Here is a 25361-nt window from a genome sequence, read left to right on the forward strand (position 1 = left end):
GAATCTATATAAATTATTGAAAAAAAAGCGGGTGGGGGGGGAAAAGAAACGGGGTGGGGATGGGGGGAGGGGGAGTTTAAGATCTAAAGTTGTTGAATTCAATATTCAGCCCAGAGGGCTGTAAAGTGCCTAGTCGGAAGATGAGGTGCTGTTCCTCCAGTTTGCGTTGGGCTTCACTGGAACAATGCAGCAAGCCAAGGACAGACATGTTGGCAAGAGAACAGGGTGGAGTGTTAAAATGGCAAGCGACAGGGAGGTTTGGGTCTTTCTTGCGGACAGACCGCAGGTGTTCCGCAAAACGGTCGCCCAGTTTGCGTTTGGTCTCTCCAATGTAGAGGAGACCGCATTGGGAGCAACGAATGCAGTAGACTAAGTTAGGGGAAATGCAAGTGAAATGCTGCTTCACTTGAAAGGAGTGTTTGGGCCCTTGGACGGTGAGGAGAGAGGAAGTGAAGGGGCAGGTGTTGCATCTTCTGCGTGGGCATGGGGAGGTGCCATAAGTGGGGGTTGAGGAGTAGGGGGTGATGGAGGAGTGGACCAGGGTGTCCCGGAGGGAACGATCCCTACGGAATGCCGTCAAGGGGGGTGAAGGGAAGATGTGTTTGGTGGTGGCATCATGCTGGAGTTGGCGGAAATGGCGGAGGATGATCCTTTGAATGCGGAGGCTGGTGGGGTGATAAGTGAGGACAAGGGGGACCCTATCATGTTTCTGGGAAGGAGGAGAAGGCGTGAGGGAGGATGCGCGGGATATGGGCCGGACACGGTTGAGGGCCCTGTCAACGACCGTGGATGGAAAACCTCGGTTAAGGAAGAAGGAGGACATGTCAGAGGAGCTGTTTTTGAAGGTAGCGTCATCAGAACAGATGCGACGGAGGCGAAGGAACTGAGAGAATGGGATGGAGTCTTTACAGGAAGCGGGGTGTGAGGAGCTGTAGTCGAGGTAGCTGTGGGAGTCGGTAGGCTTGTAATGGATATTGGTGGACAGTCTATCATCAGAAATTGAGACAGAGAGGTCAAGGAAGGGAAGAGAAGTGTCAGAGATGGACCATGTGAAGATGATGGAGGGGTGGAGATTGGAAGCAAAATTAATAAATTTTTCCAGGTCCCGACGAGAGCATGAAGCAGCACCGAAGTAATCATCGATGTACCGGAGAAAGAGTTGTGGGAGGGGGCCGGAGTAGGACTGGAACAAGGAATGTTCCACATACCCCATAAAGAGATAGGCATAGCTGGGGCCCATGCGGGTACCCATAGCCACACCTTTTATTTGGAGGAAGTGAGAGGAGTTAAAGGAGAAATTGTTCAGTGTGAGAACAAGTTCAGCCAGACGGAGGAGAGTAGTGGTGGATGGGGATTGTTGGGGCCTCTGTTCAAGGAAGAAGCTAAGGGCCCTCAGACCATCCTGGTGGGGGATGGAGGTGTAGAGGGATTGGACATCCATGGTGAAGAGGAAGCGGTTGGGGCCAGGGAACTGGAAATTGTTGATGTGACGTAAGGTGTCAGAGGAATCACGGATGTAGGTGGGAAGGGACTGGACAAGGGGAGAGAGAAGGGAGTCAAGATAACGAGAAATGAGTTCCGTGGGGCAGGAACAGGCTGACACGATCGGTCTGCCAGGACAGTTCTGTTTGTGGATTTTGGGTAGGAGGTAGAAGCGGTTCAATTTAATCTAGTCGGTCCAGTTCTAAAACTGATCTTCCGCTTTTATTGCCATTCGAGTAAGAAGGAAGTCAAAAATAAGTTTCATTTCCTCATTTGACTCAACTGATTCAGCCACCTAAACTCAGTAGGACAGTCTAACTTCTGCTGGCATTATTACAGGATCAGGTAAGCGACGCTACAGCTCAGTAGACGTTCAGCCTCACACACAAAAACATAAATTGCTGGAAAAACTCAGCAGGTTTGACAGCATCTGTGGAAAGGAAGACAAGAGTTAACGTTTCGAGTCCGTACGTTAACTCTTGCCTTCCTTTCCACAGATGCTGTCGGACCTGCTGAGGTTTTCCAGCAAATTTTGTGTTTGTTTCAGATTTCCAGCATCCACAGTATTTTGCTTTTAGCTCAGCTTCGCTCGTCTGGCAGTGAACCCGCTCTTTCAAGTGTCGCCGCAGGCACGTCTGAATTTATCGCACTAAAATAAAAGCAAAATACTGCTGATGCTGGAAATATGAAATTAAAACTGAAAAAAATGCTGGAAATAAACTCAGCCGGTCTGGCAGCATCTGCGGAGAGAGAGATAGAATTAACGTTTCGAGTCCCTATGACCTCTTCAGAGCTGGTAATCGCAAGCTAGCTGAAACTCCCTAATGTCAGTCAGTTGGTCACAATTTGTTGCAACAATTTGTCATCAGTGTTTTGCAATGAATTTTCCGAATTCGAGTAAGAAGAAAACCAACAGTAAGTTTCGTTTTCTCGATTTTGGGCGGTCAGATTCAGTACAATTTTCATTGGAGACGCCCTGACCTGTGCTAACACTATTGTAGGATCAGGTAAAATATCCCTAGTTACAGCTTTGCAGACGCTCCCCTCAGTACAGTCTAACCGTGAACCCACTCTTCAGTCTGGCCGCAACAACTCACTCTCCTTTGCTCAGAACTATGCAGAATAAAAGGAAGAGACACTGAAATACTGAAACGATAGTGGTCCTTTGGTTATATGAATGTGGAAATGTTCAGCAACATCGGCGAGAAAATAGTTATAAGGGACAGGAAAGTAATGTAAATGCCATAAGGAAAACACTGTTACTGTCAATTATACTTTAAGATATTTTGTGTTGAATTTTATTGCTGGTCAATGTAAGGGATTTCAGTGATGGGGAATGGAATATTTATATCTTTCTGATGATGCCGAGGTGCAGTATTAATTGGCTTTGTATTCATAGTTCAAGAGAATTGGGTGTTTCATTATTTTCAAATCTACAGGTCAGCATTTTCCTTCCGTTGGATTCAACACAAGGAAACAACTAGCAAGTGAAGTATAGTTGGATGATGTTGAGGTTTTACTGTAACAGAGGTGCAGAAACCATTGTATATTCGAGTTTTGATTCTACATTGTCCTATAGTGAAGCCTGCAATCTCCAGTCACCAGATAGCAGGTATTGCACAGGAAGATGTTGAATGTAGGTTGTACTACATGCTGAATTGGATAACTCTCCAGTTATGTTTATTAAGCCAAGATGAATGAATTATGTATCAAATTGTTTGGATTAGGCTAGGATTTTTAGATCATGGTTATTTAAATGTAAAAATTAGACAGCAGCAAAACCTGATCTCATTACAGCCTTGGTTCAAACATGGATGAAAGAGCTGAGTCTTCAAGGTGAGGTGAAAGTGACTACCTTTAATATCAAGGCCATTTTTGACCAAGTGTGGCATCAAGAAGCCCGAGCAAAACTGTAGTCAATGGGAATCAGGGGGAAAACTCTCCACTGGTTGGAGTCATACCTAGCACAAAGGAAGGTGATTGTTGTTGTTGGAGGTCAATCATCTCAGCTCCAGGACTTCACTGCAGGAGTTCCTCAGGGTAGTGTCCTCAGCCCAACCATCTTCAGCTGCTTCATCAATGACCTTCCTTCCATCATAAGGTCAGAAGTGGGGATGTTCACTGATGATTGCACAATGTTCAGCACCATTCGCGACTCCTCAGATACTGAAGCAGTCCATGTCCAAATGTAGCAAGGCCTGGACAATATCCAGGCTTGTGCTGACAAGTGGCAAGTGACCTTTGCACTACACAAGTGTCAGGCAATGACCATCTCCAATAAGAGTAAATCCAACCATCACCCCTTGATATTCAATGGCACTACCATCACTGAATACCCCACTATCAACATCCTGGGGGGGTTACCATTAACCAGGAACTGAACTGAACTAGCCATATAAATATCGTGGCTCCAAGAGCAGGTCAGAGGCTAGGAATCGTGTGATGAGTAACTCACCTCCTGACTCCACAAAGCTAGTCCACCATCTACAAGGCACAAGTCAGGAGTATGATGGAATACTCCCCATTTGCTTGAATGAGTGCAGCTCTCACAACACTCAAAAAGCTTGACACTGTCCAGGACAAAACAGCCTGTTTGATTGGCACCACATCCACAAACATTCACTCTCTCCACCACCAATGCACAGTAGCAGCAGTGTATACCATCTGCAACTGCACTGCAGGAATTCACCAAGGCTCCTCAGACAGCACCTTCCAAACCCACGACCACTACCATCTAGAAGGACAAGGGTAACAGATACATGGGAACACCACGAGCTGGAAGTTCTCCTCCAAGTCACTCACCATCCTGACCTGAAAATATATCGCCGTTTCTTCACTATCGCTAGTCAAAATCCTGGAACTCCCTCCTTAACAGCACAGTGGGTGCACCTACACCACATGCACCACATGGACTGCAGCAGTTCAAGAAAGCAGCTCACCACCACCTTCTCAAGGGCAACTAGGGATGGGCAATAAATGCTGGCCCAGCCAGCGAAGCCCATATCCTGTGAATGAATTTTAAAAAATTAAGTTCTTGCTTTACAAAATAATATAAGATGCAAAGTTTTCTGCAAATTGAATACTTTATATGTTGTTAACTTTATTGGAAAAGTGGAGCCTCTCTCCCTAGTTTTATGTAGAACATCGCACTGAAAATCATCATTTCTCAGTCAGTTGAAAAAAATACTTTCCAACATCTTACTTCCATTTAGTCAGTTGGATTATAAAATTGAGTTTTCTCCTCTATACCATGACTCTGCTTTGAGCAATCAAGTACACCATTTAGGCAATTCCACTAAGAAGGAAGTCAACAAGCAATTCCCTTTCTCTTTATAATTTGCAACAGATAATCACCTGGTTTCCCCACCTAAACTCAGCACTAGCTGCTTCCATCCAATTGGGGTGAGAGCTGATTCTGGGACACTGCAAATTCTGCTAACATTATTACACCATGGGGCAAAAAAACTCCAACTCCAGCTGAACAGACTCTCTCTTTCAGTACAATCTGACATAGGACAGAATTTTACATTTGGCGTGCGGGCACACGCCCGACATGCCAGAACGTAAAATAACGCACGATGATGCCGGGCGTGCATCCTGACCTCATCGTGAACTTGCGCGACATTTCGTTCGGCGGGTGTGCGCCGGAGTTGGCTGCTATTAAGGCCATTAACAAGGTAATTAAATTGAATTTTACGCTGCCCGTCCAACCTTACGGTTGGCGGGCAAGTGAAAAGACCAAGCGGCCTTTACATTTTTTGGGAAACCTCATCCACGAACAGGATGAGCTTTCCTAAAGCTAATGCTGATGAAATAAAAACTTTATTTTGAAAATAAAAACATGTCCCATCTCATGTGACACAGTCACATGAGGGACATGTTTCATTAAATTTTAATGTCCTGATATATTTTTTTAAAAAGCGCTTCAATTTCCCTGAGGCTGTACCTGACTCTCCCTCCTCCCCCTGCCCGCACAGGTAGCGCTCACACTACCGCTCGTGATCCACACAGGGCGGGCCTTAATTGGCCTGTCCGCATGAAATCGCGGTGCGGAGCTGATCGCAGGCAGCGGTCAGCTCCACAACCACCCCCGCCCACTCCCGCTGAGCCTGCCCGACGACAGGAAAATCCTGACCATAGAACCTGCTCTTTAGCCTGCCCACAAACAAGGGTCAACTTATTACAAGCTTTCTTTAAAATTCTTTCACAAGATGTGGGTGTTGCTGGCTACACCAGCATTTATTGTCCATCCCTAATTGCCCTTGAGAAGGTGGTGGTGAGCTGCCTTCTTGAACCACTGCAGTCCATGTGGTGTAGGTAAACCCACAGTCTGACTGAACGCATTAATATCAATCTCTATCTGTTATTTTAACCGAGATGTTAAGTCAATTATAATAAATTGGCTCATGTTCTGTTTCCTTATTGTATGACCTTTCACTCTAGGGATCAGCCAAGTGCCTCTTCTCTGCATTACCTCCAGTGCTTTCTTCTACATGAATTCGCTTATCCAAATCCAGAACTGCAAACGTAACCCCATGAGATGGATTTCCCCATAATAAAAGCATCATATGAATGATTTAGGCCATTCAGCCCCTCAATCCTGTTCCACCATTCAATTAGAACATGGTGCCTCTGTATCATAACTACATTTACCCACCTTTATTCCATACCATCTAATTCTCTTACCTAAGATAAATCCATCAATGTCAGCCTTGGAAACATCAGTACCACAGCCTGTTAGGGTATAGTTTTCTAGATATATGCCAAAACTTGTGTGAAAAATTAGAGTTAGGCCATTTCGAAAGGAAATCAAGAAGCGCTTACAATTACAAAAAAATTTACATTTTAAAAAGATGTCATTTGTCCTGGCTGTTCAGTTCTGGCTTTCATGCTCTTTAAGGATGTTAGGAGATAAGAAATAAGAGATTTAGTATCCAAAAATCTACCTATCGGAGTCTTGAATATACCCATCAATGCATCATCTCTGTGGTAGAGAATGCAAAAGGTCCATGATCCTCTGAATGGAAAAATTTCCTCTCATCTCAGTCTAACTAGCTGATCTCTTATCCTGTTACTACACCACCTAGTCCTAGACTCTCTAGCCAAGGGAAACATCCTTGCACAACCTACCTCGTTAAGCCCTTTATATGTTTGAATGAGATCACCTCTCATTCTTCTAAACTCTAGAGAACATTGGCCTAACCTACACAATCTCATCATGTAGGACACCCCTCATCCCAAGAATCAGTCTAATAAATCTTTGCTGCCCTCTCTCCAAGGCTAGTATATCCTTCCTTAGGTACGTAGACCACAACTGTACACAGTACTCCAGGTGTGATCTCACCAATCTCCTATATAGTTGTAGTGAGACTTCGTTCCAGTAAACTTCAATCCCTCAGTAATAAAGGCTAACATAGCATATGTTCCCTAATTTCTTGAGGCACCTCCATGCTAACTTTCTGTGATTTGTGCTTGAGGTTACCTAGGCCCCTTTGAATACCAACATATCCCAGTCTCCCAGAATATTCAGAGTTTATGAAGAAAGGTCCTTGACCTGAAAGGTTAACATTGCTTCTTTCTCCACAGATGCTTCCGGACCTGCTGAGTATTTCCAGCATTTTTCGTTTTTATTTCTGTTTAAGGATTTGTATGCTTGGACAACAACAACAACTTGCACTCATATAGTGCCTTAAGTATAGTAAAAAGTCCCAAAGCACTTCACAGGAGCATCATCAAAGTTTCACACTCGGCCATGGAGGGAGATATAAGGACAAGTGATCAAAAACTTGTTCATAGAGGCAAATTTAAAGAGGTTGTCAAGGGGGAAGGGGAGGTAGAAAGACAGACAACTTTACAACCCCAGAGCCTACGGCCCAAGCAGCTAAAAGCACATCTGCTTTCTGTGAAACAACAAAAATCGGCAATGCCAAGATGCCAGAATTGGATCAGTGCAGAGACTGTGGAGTGTCATAGGCTTGCAGGAGGTTACAGTGATAGGGAGATGGAGGCCATGAAAGAATATTAAAAATGAATGAGAATTTTAAAATCAAAGAATTGCTGCTGGGGAGCCAATGTTGATCAGCCACCAGGGAGGGTGGCGGGGGTGGGAGGGGCAACAGTGAACATGACTTGGATTTCCACATCTCTTTGCTGCTCTGCAGATTCTATTTTTTTCACTGTTTAGAGATAAGTTTGGTTCATCTTTCTTAGGTCAAAAGTGGATGATCTCACACTTGTCTGCATTTAATTTCATCTGCTATACTTTTAACTGCTCGCTTAATCTCTCTGCCCCTTTATAACTTCCTCCTTTCATATGTACCATTTACTGTCACTCAATTTAATACTATCTGTAAACTTGAATATACAGCACTCTATCTCTTCATCCAAGTCATTAATAAATATTATGAAAAGTTGAGGTCCCAGATCATATTCCTGAAAAACACTGCTTGTGATATCCTGCCAATCTAAGTAGCCACCTTTTATCCTACTCTCTGTCTCCTACTTCTCAACCAATTACCAGCTTCTCTATCTCAGTCTTATTCAATGATGGAGTGACATTAGCAATTTTCCAATCTAACTGAACAATTACCAAATCAAGAGAACTTTGAAAGATCCTAACCAACGCTGTTGCAGTTTCCCTGCATTTTTCTTTTAATACTGGGGTGTGGAAACCATCAAGTCCTGGAGATTTATCAATTGTAAGTCATATTATTTTCTCCATTACCATTTTGTTAAACTAATACTGCATATTAAGCATCATGACAGCTTCCTAGTTAATGTACATGGTGAAGTGCTTGGCTTTGCACAGTATTTGAATATTCCCTAAGTGAAAATCTTGCCTAGTACTGAAATTAAGAGAATTGTTCTGCAAGGCTTTCTGTGACTCATTTTGTCAGTTACTCCTGATATCTCGAGGATGCTTGTTGATCTGTGGGCTTGGACAGTTCCTTTGTTTCACAGGTTCCATAGAGAATGCCATTCTTAAGAGAGCACCAGTGACTTTAATACAATGGTGAGATGTTGCCTGCCTAATTTAGTGGTGATAACCCAAGGTGGTAAACTCTGAAGTTGCCAGCAATTTGTTGAAAACAAACATTTTCTGTAATTCATCACTGTAAATTTTTACAATCTATCCTCTTTCATTCCCTTCTTCACAGCAGGGGAGGAGAGAAATTCTCATTGGGAAATCCATTTCTCCAATTGTTATGATCCCAGCTGATGTTAGTACAGGACAAACCAGGTCCCAGGGTGGAACCCAGTTTGATAGATCCTAACTTTTTTTTTGTTTAGAAACATGGAGAGTTGCTACTGAACAGTCACAGGAGTCAGCTGATGAACTTATAACAAAAGAATAAAACATTTATTAAACAAGAAAAGATGAACTATTACAATGCTCTTTCACCCACAACACTACCTTTACAGATATATACAGATATATATGTAAGGGTAACGCAAGTTACAAAAGCTATCTTATACTTCAATGTTCACAGTAGGTTCACAGCCCATGTAAACCATTAGGTGACCTGTGGTCAGGCACACCACAGACTGAAACCAAGTGACAGATACTACCCCAAACAGATGCTATGGATCTCCCATCAACTCCCTGCTGACGCTTGTCACACTGTGAGCCAACCAATCTCACTGAACTCCATCTTTCACATGAGGGTTTCTAATCTCCACTCTCAAAGAGCCTGCTTTGGAATCTTCTTCCAAATGACACCATCTCTCGGACGCTTTCCTCCAGGGTTTCAAACTCTCCCCCGGATCGCCACGTGCATTCAAGCTTTGCCTTCCATGCACTCTCTCTCAGATGCTCAGCCACACTAACATGCCCATAGTAAGGAGCCACCAACCTTTGGCCCACTTTGCCTTGGGTCTGCTTCCTGCAGCTTTCTCTCTCTAAACTTGGAGCCTTCCTCTCTGCTCCTTGCTTTCTCTTCCATTGAACAGGATCTTGCTCCAGATTCCTGTCCTTGTCCTTCGGCCTAACTTAAAGGTCTTCTTGAGATCTTTCTCTTTTTCCTTTAGATCCTGCTCCCTGCAGTTCTCTCTCCCAGTATGCTGCTGACAACTTGGTAGCCCCCTTGAGATCCAGAATTCACTTGACATTCACTGTTACTTTAACTTTAGAACAACTCGTCCAAGATTCTTAGACTTATTTTTCTCAGAAACCTGCTGGTGTGTCCAGCTAGAGAGAGACTTAAACTGCTCCCTTTACCTTACAACATAATGACCAACTGAACTCAAAAACTGCTGTTCGGTTTCTCCTTCTGTCTGTGAGCCCCCTGTTGCTAGGCAGTAGCCCATTTTTCTACTTCAAGAGTCATAAAACCTCATTAAAAATGCAGTTATAGCAACAAGCCTTCAGGCTTGCAGGCAACTTTTAAAATGAAACTAAAACTCAAATCCACTCCCCCTTTCTTAACACACAAATACAGAAACACAAATTAAACTTACAGCTATAACTTAAACTTAAAACTATAACTTATTTTTAACACTCATACAAATACAACTTACTTAAACTATATATAATTCCTAACACAATTCGAAAAATCTTTCTCCAGTACTCACCAGAACTGGCAGCAGAAGACTTCAAGAAAACTCTAGATCTGCAAACAGCAAGAATCAAGGCTGCAGAGCTTCAGATCTCACAACCACAATGGGTTTCTCAGGGATAATGCTGTGCTGCTCGTGTTGTACCTAATATAGTGAGAATATTTTCAGAGGTCAGGATTCGTGTGGTATTTGTGATAAATTGAATAAAAGCCTAACCATATATACCCACCCTCCAGCAAGTTCTGACTGGGTCATGCTGCAGACTGGCAGATTTTAAGGAGGAAAGATTTGGTGTAACTTGTTTGAGGTGGTATTGCAAGGATCGACTGTATTGTCCCATCTTCTGTACCTTAACACTGACTGAAGAGATGCAACAAAAAGATGGAAAATATAACCCAATAAATTCCTACATAGTAAGCATTTTCCATTTTTACCTGTTAAATCATCTGTTTTAATTTACTTCTAGAGCTAGAAGAAAAAGAATGGGTGATTTTTTGCAACGCAACTCAACACAGGTACAAATCTTTGTCAAGAGTGGAAATAAGTTTTTGTGGACTGCTCGTTCATTCATTTCAAGTTCTGTGCAAGAGGGAAAGCTTACCCAAGATAAAGGAAGTGCCTACTTCAAAGAGGTATTGTCTTTAACTTGTTCATTAAATATACATAAAATTTGAAAGTGAATGATCCAGCTTTACCTCCAACGGACATTGTATTTAATTGATAATTGGCTTCTACTAATTTATAACTTTTTAATTGATATGCAGTTGCAGTTTCTGCCATCATCCACCTGATTTTGTGGCAATAAATGCTGGCCCATCCAGTGACATCCACATCTCATGAATGAATAAAAATAAAGTGAGTGGTCAGATAGCTGAGGGGATCCTTTATACCAGATCCCCACTCACTTTTGCACCATATAAACCTCCATATGTAGCATACTGCCACTGCTGTATTCTTACAAATGCAAGCACCATGACAGCTGAATCCTCAGGCTCTTCAGTTGAGGACAATATCTCTTCATCCTCCAGTCAGCAACATCTTCTTCCTTATGTTCCATCTGAGCGGCACGTGGCCACTCGCTGTGAGGTCAGAGGGAGAGGCAAGAGTACAGTGGGGATGAAAGGAGCAGCAGAGAGAGTAAGAGAGTCACCGCGGGACCAAAAGGAGAGGCGAGAGCGCATTGGGGTTAAAAGGAGCGATGGAGAGAGTGAGGGAGTCACTGTGAGACCAGTGGGTTTAAAAGGAGTGGGGGAGAGAGTGAGTGAGTCACTGTGAGACCAGTGAGGTTAAAAGGAGTGGGGGAGAGAGTGAGGGAGTCACTAAGAGATTAGTGGAAGTTAATCAAAGGAAATTAAAGTGCAATTTCACAGGAAACTGGGTAAGTGATTGGTTGATGAGTACTTTTCTATTGAAACTCGAGTATTTGTTTCAAATTAGGAGCTGGGAAGTTAAGAATTTAAATTGGGTTACTATTGTAGTAAATGAATTAATAAGACTATAAACTCAGAGCAGGTCTAGAGATATAATGGAAATTAATAGTTCAAACAAGGCACCAGCTAGATTGTTAAAGAGAAAGGTGTCTCTTGATGTTACTATTGAAAACCTTTTTCATAATTTTTCCTGATAATTGGGAGGTGCTTGATAGGACCTTAATTGGCTGGGTTTGATTTATCCTGGTTGCTGTGGATAGGTCAAATGCGGGCAATCTTCCAGATTGTTGGGTCAATGCCAGTGTGCTTGAAAGAAAGAAAACCTCACATTTAAAAGTATCTTTGATAAACTCAGGTATCTCAAAGTTTTCACAGCCAAGTAGGTGCTTTCGAAGTGTAGCTCGGTTGTACGATCGGCAAATGTGGTAGTCAAATATGTGCACAGCAGAATCCCAGAAACAGTAATGAGATAAATGACCAAATTTAATTATAATCATAATTATGATAAAGGAAACAGCTTAGTTGGGAATGCAACTAACCCTGGTGCAGAGGTGTTGAAGAAAACAGCCAAGATATTGTCAAAGTCCTTTGTACTCAACACCATCTTAATATTACATGGAGTTAAATAAATTGCTGGATATTGATTTCTATGCTGCTGGGGATCTCAAGTGGCTGAGTAGGATCATCAACTCAACACTTTTGGCTGAAGACACTTGCAAATGTTTCAGCCTCATCCCTTGTGCTCACATGTTGGGATTCACAATGCTGGAGGATGAGCATATTCATGAGGCCTCCTCCTGTTAATTCACTAGTTGCTCACCACCATTCTTGACTGGAAATGGTAGGGCCACAGAGCTTGGCTCGTACACGTTGGTGTGGAGCACTTGCCATACTTGCAGAAGGAGCTGTTGAGAAATGATTGTGCATCACCAGAAAAAATCTTCACACTATCCTGTCCAGCTGAAAAAACACATCTTTCTATGAAAACAATATCTTATCTTACTCACTTTGTTACTGCTCCATCCTCTTTGACATGTCTATCCATTCCATGGGCTGCTTCTCTTTGAATCTTACTGAGAACCCAGGAACACAGAAAGGTTCAAATCTGCAAAAAAAACCACCTGAAAAAAGGACAAAAAGAAAAGCTGCAAGTAAAATACCAGCTTTAACACTAAAAGGACAAAATAAAACAGACAAAGGTTGCAAGTAAATACTGAGTGAGTAAAAAATGGCTGCAGTAAATTTTACCATCCTATCTCTAAAAACATTGGACGGTGATTTGTGGAAAAACTGGCAGTTTTTCCACTTACAATGGTAAAACTATGAGATTGCAACAGACTTAACTAACAAGCCTGAGCCGAAAAGAGTAGCCACATTTTTAACACTGCTGAGGAAGGACTGCTACAAAGTGTATAACACTCTGAACCTAACAGATGAACAAAGAAAAAAGACACAGATTTTGAACACCTTGAATGCACATTTTAAACCTAAAGCGAATGCCACAAATGAACAATTTGTATTCAACACTAGAGTTCAGGGTGAAAATGAAACCATTGAACAATACATGACTGCAGTAATGCAGCTTGCAGAATCGTGTGAATTTGAACAGCTAAAAGATGATCTGATTAAAGATAGATTGGTCTAATGTGTGAGACACCTCTCGGTGAGAGCAAGTCTACTGGAAGATGAGAAACTGATGCTATAAAAAGCAATAGGCGTGTGTCGAAATGCGGAAGCTGTGAAACATTGGCTAGAGCACATGACAGCACAGACCAGGAAATACATTATGCAGAGAGACAATCCAAGCTGAAAAAGCGGAACAATCAGAGACAAAGGGCAGGATGCAAATACTGTGGAGGACAGCATGCGCATGGAAGGAAGGATTGTCCAGCATGGGGAAAGCAGTCTTTTAACTGCAAGAAGCAGAATCATTTTGCACGCAAGTGTTTGGCTAGAAAGAAGCAAAACAAGCCTATATGGATGGCCATGGGAGAGATATCAGCAGACGAATCTGATGAAGAACTATATACCATACAACAGGCTGGTTCAGTCAAGTCTATAGGTGCCAAATGGTTTGTGACTGTTACCATGATGACTACAGAGGGAGAGTATCAGGCAAACAAGAAATGCCAAATATGCTCACCACCACCTTCTCAAGGGCAGCTAGAGATGGGCAATAAATGCTGGTCCAGCCAGCGAAGCCCACATCCCATGAATGAATATATTAAAAAAAACCAGTGGTGTGTCTTGCAACAGAATGACCTTCACAGATCTGTGAGAAGTGGCTCAACATGGTGATCTGAAGCTGAAGCTCTCAAAAGTAAGACTGAGGCTAAATGCTGGCACAATACTCAGAGGACAAATTGGTCTGACAGCCCAGTGCAATGGCAAGGAGGAAGATCTTGAGTTCCAGATCGTAGATGGGAAGCAACGGCCACTCATCTCAGCTGAAGCAAGTCTAAAGCTTGGACTGGTAACCCTAAACATGCCAACAGAGAAAGGGAAACAAAAGGTTCTGGAGCGAGGGGGGCAATATGTAAGTAAACCTCTAAATGGTTACCGACCACATCAGTGCAAGGAAATGCACGAGCAGAAGGTAAATGAAGCAGTCTCCAGGAAAATGTGCACATCGGAGCTGAACTGGAAGATTTAAAGGGCAAGATTCCAGCTGAGTGTATACCGCTGAAAATGCATGATAAACTGAAATCTTCAATGAACCAAGCTGTGTGAGATCATGACAAAAAATGCCGGAGTTGTACCAGATGTACAGTCAGGCAAAGTGGCAGGCAGAAAAGTCATGCAAAGAAGTTGCAATCTTAAAGGATTCCTTGAAGAATCAAAATGTAGCCATGAAAAAAACATAAGGAGCCAGTCAAGGCACAATCCCTCAATGCCACCCACGTGTAAACTTGGGAGTGAAGCTGTTCCTTCACAGCAATCAGCCAGTCAGGGAGCAGAGATCTCACCAGCTGTACTGAGTACAGGACTGCTGTCAACCCCAGAGGCCCACATGTCCACAACAACCTCAATGGAACAACAACAGTCACCAAGGCAACAAGAGTCAAGGGAACGGCACTCTCCAGACAAACAGTCAATGTGTGCACGCACCATTAAGAGACCTGCACGATTAAATCGCCCCAGATTTGCACTAAGTGCAGTAGCGGGCGTGAAAAAAGACATTTTACCCGCCAGCCGCAATGGCGGACTTCCACTTCATCAATCATGGGAAACACGCCGGATCACAAGCAGCCAGCCTCCGATTTGTCCACCATGCTGTTACCTTGTCGCTTCCTCACTCCGGGCACTATATTTAAACTGCACCACGTGCACAGTTCTCAATGCTTGCAGTCCAGGACTGCTCTAGTGAAGACATGGCCCTAAAAGCCAAAAAAAGTGCAGCCCCACCGTTTCAGTGACGTATCCCTGGGATGCTTTTTGGACACTGTGGAGGCCCACCACAATGTCCTCTACCCCCGCTCTGGCCGTAGGCGGCCCATCAGTCTCACCACTCTGGCTTGGAAGACAATGGCAGAGGTGGTCAGTGCCAACATTACACACAAGAGATTGGCCATCCAGTGCAGAGAAAGGATGAATGATCTCACCCGTGCTGCCGGGGTAAGTCATCTCATCGCTCTCAACTCACACACACACACACACACACACACACAAGCCCATCACACATTCACTAGTATCTCACTCATTGTCAGCTTAAAGGATATCACCACTCACTCACGCACACCCTCACATCTCCATTTGGCCTCATCTCCTCTGAAGATTGCCTCCTCATCCCGTCTAAGGCTCCACTCAGCACACATGCACACCTGGCATCCTTCTCATTTGGCCTGGCATGCGTCTTGATCACACTCTCTCCATCTGTCTTTATGCAGGACAAGATCGCACACAATCAACAGGAGAGGTCCCAGGCTGGTTGGGTGGGGGCCAGACATCAAGGTTCTGACTCCACTGGGGAGTCACGTGTTGGAGCTGGTGAGGTCAGCAGCAAGCATCCACGTGAGGGTCCTGCACCATATCATCCCTCTCTCAACACTACTCTGAATCCACTGTTCTGTGTGTAACTCAGCTGCCAAGCACTGTCCTAGACACATCTGCCCCATTGCCCTCAGGTAACCTTGACCCCCGACTCTAGAGCCAAGAGCACCTCAGATGAGGACCCTGAAGGCAGCACCATCGAAGACCAACCACGGCGCTCACCCACACCCTCCACCAGTGCAGCAACACATACCTCGGTGGGACCTAGATGTAGAGCAGCCTTGGGATCACAATCTGGGGAGCACAGCACACAATCTGTTCCACAGCAGGTGGAGGCAGGGATATCTGGAAGGCTGCTGGAGGCAAGGGATCTTGTGAATCTGAGTCAGATAATCAGCCTATGGACCCAGGCCTCAATCAGTTGTTCAAGCTGCAAAGACGAACACGGGAACATCAGGAACGGATGTCTGGTGCACTCCTCAGATTGCAAGGGACGATGGAGGACTCTGTCCGCCTTCAGTCTGAGGTGATAGCGCCAGCATGTCGCTGCACCGTGGTCAACACTGGCAGGGTGGTGGCCACCATGGAGACCTTGGTCCAGGACATTGGTCCCACACTGCTGCACGGGCTAAACTCCATCGCTGACGCCACAGTTGACTTCCAACAGTGTCAACGTGAGAGAGGCCAGGGCAGCTCGATCCCACTCCAGCTTCCCCTTCTGCTCAAGGAGTCAGCCAGGGGCCCTCAGGCACCTATAGGGAGGCGGATCAGCAGCTCGACTTCCCAGGGCCATCCACCCAGGTGAATGCGGGAATGTCCAGCCAATCGCAATCCCCTCTTCCTGTCACCCCATCATTTCCAGCTCCACGGGCCGAGGAGGGTGCAGCTGGCCGACGGCAGGATACCCAAAGCAGGCCGGGGCCCTCCAGGTCTCGGCCCTCCAGAGGACGCCCGCCAAAGTCTTCACAGACAACAGGGCGCAGTAGTCAGCAGGCTTCCACCCCCGCTGTGGATATCGGGGGAGCACCAAGACATAGTGGCAGGGTTAGGAAGGTTAAGAAGATGTAGTTGTACCATGTGAGCACAGGTGTTAATCACTTGTACATGTTCACTATTGTAAGTAAACGTGCAAGAATGTCTCCTTGTCTATGGCTCCTTGTTATGATGAGCAGTGTTCGTGTCATTCAGATGCGAAACCTTGGTTCCTGCACAAGACGAAGGCAAGTGTCTTGGTCCAGGGCCTCTTCCCTGTGCAGTGTGTAACCTTCAGAGCAAAGTGATGGTCTGGTTTCACACTCACTGGACACATTAGTGATGTCTGCAGCACAACGGTGCTTGTCATTACTGCCAGAAGGTCGTGGGCAGACTCCCCACATCAGCATCTGTGACCAGTGATGCTGTGCTTCTGAAGGGGACAGATACTGAAGCCTGACAAAGGATCAGGTGCACGTAAAGTTTCCCGGCTGCGTCTCCATGATACGACCCTGATCACAGAGCGCAACTGCGCTGCCCTCAGCCACACAGAAGTCAAATGTTCACAGATGCAACGTGAGGATGGCAGGACTGTCCTCACTGCATCTCGTCATCATCCTCCACGAATCTTGCGGCTATTAAGGCCTCACGAGCGCGCCTGCCTTGTCTGGCCAGTGTGGTGGCCTCATTGTCAGCATCCTCACCTTCGAGGACATCACCACACTCATCCCCTTCGACGTCCTCCTCATCAGAGAAGATGTGCAGCCCTTCCAGCTGTTCCTCAGCCAGGTCCTCCTCCCATTGCAGCGCCAGGTTGTGTAGCTCACAGCAAGCTATGATGGTGTGCAACACCCTCTGGGGACTGTATTGCAGTGCTCCACCAGACCTGACAAGGCACCAGAACCTTATTTTCAACAGGACTATCATTTGCCCCACCAAAGCCTGGGTTGCGGCATGAGCCTCATTGTACCTTCTCTCTCCTGGCATCATCAGCCATGTCCACTGTGGGTAGCCCTTGTCCCCAAGGAGCCAACCCTGCAGCCAGTGTGGACCCTGGAAGATGTCAGGAATCTGAGATCTGCTAAGGATGTAGGAGTCGTGGACGCTCCCTGGGAATCATACGCAGACCTGTAGGATGCATTTGTGGAGGTCACACACCAGCTGAACATTCAGCAAGTCGAAGCCCTTGCGGTTGACGTAGTTGACCGCTCGTTGCCACGGAGATCTAAGCACCATGTGAGTGCAGTCGATTGTGCCCTGCACCTGTGGAAAACCAGAGATCTGCACAAATCCCAGCGCTCTTGCATCCTGGCTTTCCTGGTCCCGGGCGAAATGCACAAAGTTGTGTGTCTTTGCAAAAATGGCGTCCGTGACCTCCTGGATGCACTTGTGCATGGAGGCTTGTGAGATCCCACACTGGTCACCTGAGGAGCCCCAGAAGGAGCCACTGGTGTAAAAATTTAGCACCGCAGTCACCTTCAAGGCCACTGACAATGGATGCCCTCCATGTCCCCACGGTGCCAAATCCTGCAGCAGGTGGTATATGTGTCTGATCAGTTCCCTAGACATCCGCATTCTTCGGTGACGCTGGTTCTCGGTCATCTGCAGGAATGATAGTGCCATCTATAGACTCTGAGTCTAGCGAGGTGCCTGGGAGTGATGGCTCGCTGTGGATCTTCAGTTGTGTATGCATGAGGCCCTGCCACACCTTCAGATTGAGGGTGGTGCTCCTCTCATTAGCGAGCTAGGTGCCTCCGTCACACTCTTCTCTTTCTTCTCTGCTCCCTGTAAGCCATGAGGCATATCGTTAGATGACCAGGCTCCATGATCCTGATGTTCTCCTTCTGCAAGATCAAAGAGAGAGACATGTGGGTTAGCATATGTGTCCTAAGGACCTCTCTTGGTTAAGTCTTAAGACGTCTTCATGCATGCCAGAGAGTGCTGGCCACCTCTTGGATGGCTAGTGCATAGTGCGCTTCATGGCTGTCCGAAACCCCTCCCACCTCCGACCCACTCCACTTGACCGATTGGCAGCAGCTTTGGCCTCTGGACTGCATGGTGTGCTCTCAGCTCAGGCGCAGGCATATTCGTAACCCGCACAGGAAGGCTGCACTGTTAGCTCAAATCACACCTTAATTAAGTCCACATCTTAATAAAGACATTGCAAGGGGCTGGGAGCGCCTCCACCAGTGACTGCATCACGGCCACCTTTTGCAAGGGGATTCTACATCTTGCCCAGTCGGCCAATTGTTCTGCAGCCCCCGAAAACGCACATTGACTTGCAGTCTACGTCCGAGGGGTGAAAAGTTCTGGAGCATTTGGTGGCACTTTCATGCTTTTGCATTGCTTGAGTGGGCAGAAAAGCTTCAGAGGCCTGACTTCAAGCATGTCAATGGAGCTGCTGCTGAACAGTCTCTCTGTGGAGGAATGCTCACTTTTGGCAAGCTGTTCCAAGTGCGTGGCTGCTTCCCTCAACCTCCCCCCCACCTCCGCCACCGCCCTCCCAACTCCGGCATATGCTTGTGTACCTCCTTCAGTTGTGCTGCCTTGCCTCCCACCCTCCTACAACCCCCACCTCCCTCCCAGGTCAAGCCCCATCTGCACTGGAGCCCTTGCCCCAGCACTGCACTGAAAGCCAGCCAGGTAAAAGCGACTTGCACCCAATCCAAATGAATGTGTGGCATGTTAAAATTAAGTTCCCGATGTTGGATGGTGGGAAACGCAGCCTACCATTGACGGGCAGAGCAGATGATCGCAACCTTGTTTCACGATGCTGTAAAACCAATTTTTGGCCTTCTCGCCACGTTTTCTGTTCTTGCCAGCCATGATGCCCACCACCAACGGGAGTGAATGGTTCCAGTCTATGTGTGCAATGCATGTGCAGTGACTGGCTAACAGAAAAAAGCAGTTGTTCATGCATGGGAACAGTGGGTATATAGTGGGTAACTTGGGGAACTCACAGTCACACAGGATCATGCGTGCAATAGTATATTTTGTTCGCTTGGAAAAGGAGGATGCTTGTATCTTCTGTTCGATATGAAAAGGGGGATGTTTGGGGTTTTGAAAATGCAATCTTACTAAGTGTACTACCGAGCTTGCTATAGTTCATGTGACTCTGCCATGAGGCAAACTGACTGTAAACTGACATTTCTAATCAGTTCAATAAAGCCTTTCTCTGAGAAAACACTGATGAAACACTGTTGTCCCTAAACTTGAAACACATTAATCCACGATCATTACATTTTTACTACAATACAGTGGTCAGGATTTTACGGCCCCTCTCACCCAGCAGGACATTACGGTCAAGCTGACTGGAGATTTAAACGGCTCATCGATAGGCCACGGCAGGGATGTAAAATCCTGGCCAATGTTTCTAATTCTACAAATTTGTTTTGCATCCTCCTAGCATGATATAGAAATTATTCAACTTCACTCCCCACCACTCTTTTTAATTATTTTTTTCTCCCTTTTGCCTTCTGTTCCTTTTTCTGATTTCACCCATGACTAGGTATCTTACCTGCCACACTTTGGAAAATCACAGACGCCTTTACAGTTCGGTACGCACTAGTAGAGTGCTGGGCTCTTCGTCACAAGGAAGGACTATTGTCTTGACCCAGTAATCCAATCTATATGTATTTTTGTTTGGAAATTGGTTTACCTGCTGTATATTTCTCACATTTTCTGCCTTTATTTCACAATAACTCAACTAGTTCAATTTTTTATCATTTTTAAAAAATGACGTGGTAATTGCGGGCTCACTCTTAAGTTTTAAGAATAAATTGGATAGATACATGGATGGGAGAGGTCTGGAGGGTTATGGACTGGGTGCAGGTCAATGGGACTAGCAGAATAATATTTCGGCACAGACTAGAAGGGCCGAATGGCCTGTTTTTCTGTGCTGTAGTGTTCTATGGTTCTATCTTTGTTCATTACTGATAAGTTATATTTAACATTTTTTTAATTTTGCAGATACTGCATGTGATATTATTTTGTGGCCAAATTAATAATCCTATAATTACACCAGAAGAAATTTTGACAGAAGAAGAAATTCGGCAATTGTCTAAAAAGTATCGAGATGTCTTTCAGAAATGCGCAACCCACCTCCCAACACATCCTCCTTACACAGTGCTACTTGATGTGGTAAGTTCAATCAGCTCATCCTGAGAACCGCAGTGTGTTAAACAACAGAAATAGGCCATTTAGTCAATTAAATCTGAGTTGCTTAAACCAATTCCTGCTCACTTCTCAGATCCTTTACTATTTCTATGCAAACATACAACAGGTCAGATTTTGTTCCGTGATAGGGTTACTGCATTACTTCACTTCAGCAGCTAGTGTAACAGTACGGAGACCCAGTCCAATTTTCCTCAGTGTGGCTTCCCTAAACATTTATGTTCTGACATTATTAGCGTTCTCTGTAGCAAAACCACCTTATGGATATAGGCTGGGGGAACAATCCGCTGCTGCTACATCAGCTGAAAGAACTGAAGCAGCCAGTTTGTATATGGCTCACTGTTGTCTCTGATGTTGGTGCTTCTTCAGAGCATGGAGCTCACAACATTAAAGACTCTGTAGTTAAAGTTTAATTGTTCACAATCCAGCAAAGAATGGCCCGTTTTCTGAAACCCTCTGAGGAAAGAAAGTTCACAGAATGGATGATCAGCCCTCATATCTTGGCAGTGAGTATCACCTTCAGTGATTCCTCTCCCCCACACACCCCCAACCCCAAAAGGTCTACTGTACTCAATGTTAGAAAAGATTAACTGACTTCCCTGAGGCTTCTAAGGTAGCAGGAAGCAGGCAAGCCTTCTAACAGATAATAGTTATGAGCATATTTCCCAGTTTCAGGCACCTTGCCCCCAAGTATTGATCATCTGCAACTTGCCAGCAATGTGCAACGGATATCACAAACCCCTCATACTCCTTTTCCTCTCTGAAAATATTTCTTTATTTACTGCTGACCATATAGAGAAGCAATGGATAGCTTCAATAATAGATTTTTCAATGCCAGAATCTGTTCTCACCCAAAACAAAAACAGAATTACCTGGAAAAATGCAGCAGGTCTGGCAGCAAAGGCGGAGAAGAAAAGAGCCGACGTTTCGAGTCCTCATGACCCTTCAGCAGAACTGTTCTGCTGAAGGGTCATGAGGACTCGAAATGTCGGCTCTTTTCTTCTCCGCCGATGCTGCCAGACCTGCTGAGTTTTTCCAGGTAATTCTGTTTTTGTTTTGGATTTCCAGCATCCGCAGTAGTTTTTTGTTTTTATCTCTGTTCTCACCCACATTAAGGAACGTCTTAAGAAAGCCAATTTGAATTCCATATGATGGCACAGAGAGTGTCTTCACTCAGTACTTTATAAATGGGAAAGTGGCCCACAACCAAACACAAAGAGGTATCAGTTTAAATTCCCTCTTAAGTCATTGGCAAGCTTCCTCGGAACCTCCTAGCATTGTAGGAGAGTTAGAAGGCAAGGAATGACAGGGCACATAGAGCAGGCATCCAGGGAAACATGGTGGTCTTAAATAGTCAGAAAGTTGTTAGATTTGTTTACACTGAGATATTTTTGTCATCTGAGGAATGGTCTGGAGCAAGATGGGAGAAAAGGAGTTTCAAAAATGGGAACCATGTTAGTTACGGAGAAAATCTACATGCCAACCTGCAGCTGAATTGTGTTTGTTGCCAAAGAGGGATCATGATGGCAGGATGCAATTTTTATAAAATAATTGGTGTTGGAGTCTCTGTTCATCAGAAAACAGATGATAGTAGATTCCCTTTTCACTTTTCCAGTCACTTTCTCTCCTTCACACCTTTCTTGTTTTATTTGCTGTGTGGAAATTGGCTTCCACGATTGCCTACAAAGCAACGGATTTATGTGAAAAGTAATTCATTGAAATGCTTTAGATTGAAAGATATTATACAAATGCAAGTTGTTTCTTTTTTTTTTGATTGTACATGTTTGTTTAACAGATTGTTAGAACAAGAAAAGCTGAAGAAGTTTTGGGATGTCTGTTGGGTCTGACGAATGAAATGGATGTTACTAATGATGAAGGCGGGAAATGTGAGAATATTTTCGTATCAACAGTCATCAGCTGCTGCTATCTTGATAGTTCTGCCAATACCAATTATTTTGGTGCTTCAGTGTCATGCAGAGGACGGAAGCAGAAACAAATTATGATAGATATATTGTGTTGTCATACGTGGCACAAAGACATTAGCTGGGCAGTATGTGTTGGCAACACTTATAATAAAAAAGCTTTTGGCTTTCCTGTTGGCGTGCGCTCCATGGCTTTTAATATATACAGTCCTGCAAAAGCCACTATACAGAAAGAGAAAATTAAATCTGTTTGGGATAGACTTCAGCATTGCCTGATGACAAGGTCTTATGAAATTAGTAAAGCTCTTGAGCAATATGGAACCTTAGTTCCCAAGGCACCTTGTATGAAATGCTTCACAATGTTCCCAGACATTTATTTTGATCCACATTCACAAGATCATTGTAATGGACAATGGGAATATGGAAACTGTGCTGAGTGTGAATCTCTAAGCCAGCTTCTGTACTCTAACCAACAAATAGTCAAACTGCTGGACCGGGAGACATTTCAATTGACACCTAAAATGCTGCTCAAAGTAAAATGTGATCGACTTGAATGCAATCTCAGAGAATTAGGGTTTAGGCTTTTAAATAAAATTTTATATTACAATGATCAGGAATAAAGAGATCTGCAAAGGAAAGACTCCAACACTGAAAGCACAGTATGCCACTCAGTATGTCATTTACCTGGTCAACTAATAATTCAACTGTTTACATGCAGCTGTGGAGTCTTACACTTTATACTATGAATATAATTTAACAGTCAAAAAATTTCTGGCAGGCACATTCCCGATTCCCCAATTTGTACTTCCTGTGAATAATTGTTTGTACCGGGAGCGCACATCAGGAAAATTATCCCTTTGCAATACATCAAACACAACGTTTACAATTTTGAACGTAGAAGCACCCACCTTCCTCCATGCCACGAGGGTGGTGGATCATCACCAAGATGACACTTCCACTCTCATTATTTGTGGGCCTTTTCAAGATCAGTGTCAGGTTATGTATTCTACCTGGAGGGTAGGGGAGGGCAGGTAAAAACCTCCTGCCGTGCCATGCTGAAGTATAAGTTGACCAAGTGTGACATCTGAGAAAATTTGAGAAAGAAGTAAGCCCCATTTGCAAATAGGTTTGTTTCTGTAATTAAATGAATGGTTTTACAATCAATTGTACTGGAGAAACTGCCTTTTCAGATTGAAATAACCACTGAAGCCAATAGGAATGCTAGATGGTCAAGCACTCCTTGCTTTGCTGGGTTGAAATGGTAGGAAATATGCCATTTAGCCTAGTTCCTGCATTTGCATAGCCTCATATTATGCCTGCCCCCAAATGTGACACATATCCTGAATAGTGGCAAATGAAGTGGGAGTTGGTATTTCAGCTCCATCCACAAATTTCTAGAACTCCAGGCTTCTTATTCATCAAATGAAACTAAGATGGTTGACAGTGGTATAACAATCAAACATTTAAAATATGAGTCTGAATAATTCCCAAGGAATTTGGGACAAATATGTACTGAAATCTCTGTTGCCTTCCTGCTTGAATTCCAGATCTCTCTTTTATTAAGAGCAAAACACAACAGGAAACGTGTGCTTATACAGGCTCACATCTAGCAAAGCTTTGCATAGTTTAAGTTTTCAAAGCTGCTTAATTTGCAAGAAGCCTATTTTTCAAGTACAGATTCGTGGTCAGTAATAGATTGTCAGTCAGCCTCAACTAACAGACATTGGATATATTTTTCAAGTAAGCTACCTAGAAGTAAGGTACATGACTCATTATCTGCCTTAGGGACTGCTGAAACATTGCGTAAGATAAGGGACTACAAAGAGGAGTGTTGTTAATAAGGAGGAATTAGGGAAACCCAACTAGATACAAGCTAAGTACAACCAACTGGCAGGTAGTCATCGGAAAACAATGTGCTTATGGACAGTGAAGTCACAGCTGAAGTTAACTGGGTTGTGTGGAACCTGATAATTCTTTAACCTTCTCCCTGAAACTTCTTCCCTGAGTATGTTCAAAACTGAGATCAATAGATTTCTACATATTAAAAACTTCTGTTGAGTTGGAGTACAACAAGGAAAATGATTATTTGAGTCATTAGAACCATAAATTGTTTGTAGACATTGGCTACACTGAATGTGGTCAGAAAAAGAACAAAGATTGGATACAAACAAAGCTTTCTGAATTCAATACACTGTTATATCATCAATCTCAAGGTAAATAAAAGTTGTGCAATGGAAATCTAAATTTTCAGTGTTTTTATTTGAATAAAAAGAAAGGAGAAAGACTCACATTCATGTCGCATTTTTCATGATCTCAGGACACCCAAAACACTAAACAGCCAATGAAGTACCTTTGAAAAGTGGTCACTGTTATAGTGTTGGAAACACAGCAGCCAAATTGCACATAGCAAACTCCCACAAACAATGGTCTGATAAAGACCAGATAATCTGTTTTTATCATAGAATTATAAAATGGTTATAGCACAGAAGGAGGCCATTCAGCCAATTGAGTCTGTGCTGGGTTCCAGCAAAAGTAACTCAGCTGGTTCCAGTCCCTTGCCCTTTCCCTTAGCCCTCCAATTTTTTTCTGTTCAGTTGTTATCCAATTCCCTGCTGAAAGACACAATTAAATCTGCCTCCACCATATTCTCAAGCTGTGCATTGCAGATCCTAATCACTCGCTGTGTAAAAATCTCCCAGTTGGTTTTGCCTCTCACCTCAAATTGGTGCCCTCTGATTCTCAACACTTCCACCAATGGAGTTTCATCATATCTACTCCGTCAAACTCCTCACTATTTTGAATACCCCTATCAACTTTCCTCTGTGTTCTCTACCCT

At 44.2% G+C, this 25361-nt stretch overlaps 1 protein-coding gene across 1 annotated transcript; it reads left to right on the forward strand.

The window, feature by feature from the left end:
• The first annotated feature begins 1802 nt into the window (after nucleotides 1–1802).
• Nucleotides 1803–24763, forward strand: LOC144699820 (uncharacterized). The gene is made up of 5 exons (XM_078571106.1): nucleotides 1803–1827; nucleotides 3280–3318; nucleotides 10505–10670; nucleotides 20400–20590; nucleotides 22410–24763. Exons 2-5 carry the CDS (start codon nucleotides 3293–3295, stop codon nucleotides 23143–23145), a joined length of 1119 nt encoding a protein of 372 aa, XP_078427232.1. The 5' UTR covers nucleotides 1803–1827; nucleotides 3280–3292; the 3' UTR covers nucleotides 23146–24763.
• The last annotated feature ends 598 nt before the right edge of the window (nucleotides 24764–25361 follow it).

This window comes from Cetorhinus maximus, chromosome 24 (genome assembly GCF_964194155.1).
Source record: "Cetorhinus maximus chromosome 24, sCetMax3.hap1.1, whole genome shotgun sequence".
Lineage (NCBI taxonomy): Eukaryota > Metazoa > Chordata > Chondrichthyes > Lamniformes > Cetorhinidae > Cetorhinus > Cetorhinus maximus.

Coding starts and splice junctions, on each gene's coding strand:
- LOC144699820 (XM_078571106.1), top strand. CDS start 3,293: ATGGATGAAAGAGCTGAGTCTTCAAG. Junction 3,319..10,504: donor GAAAGAGCTGAGTCTTCAAG/GTGAGGTGAAAG, acceptor ATTTACTTCTAG/AGCTAGAAGAAAAAGAATGG. Junction 10,671..20,399: donor GAAGTGCCTACTTCAAAGAG/GTATTGTCTTTA, acceptor TTAATTTTGCAG/ATACTGCATGTGATATTATT.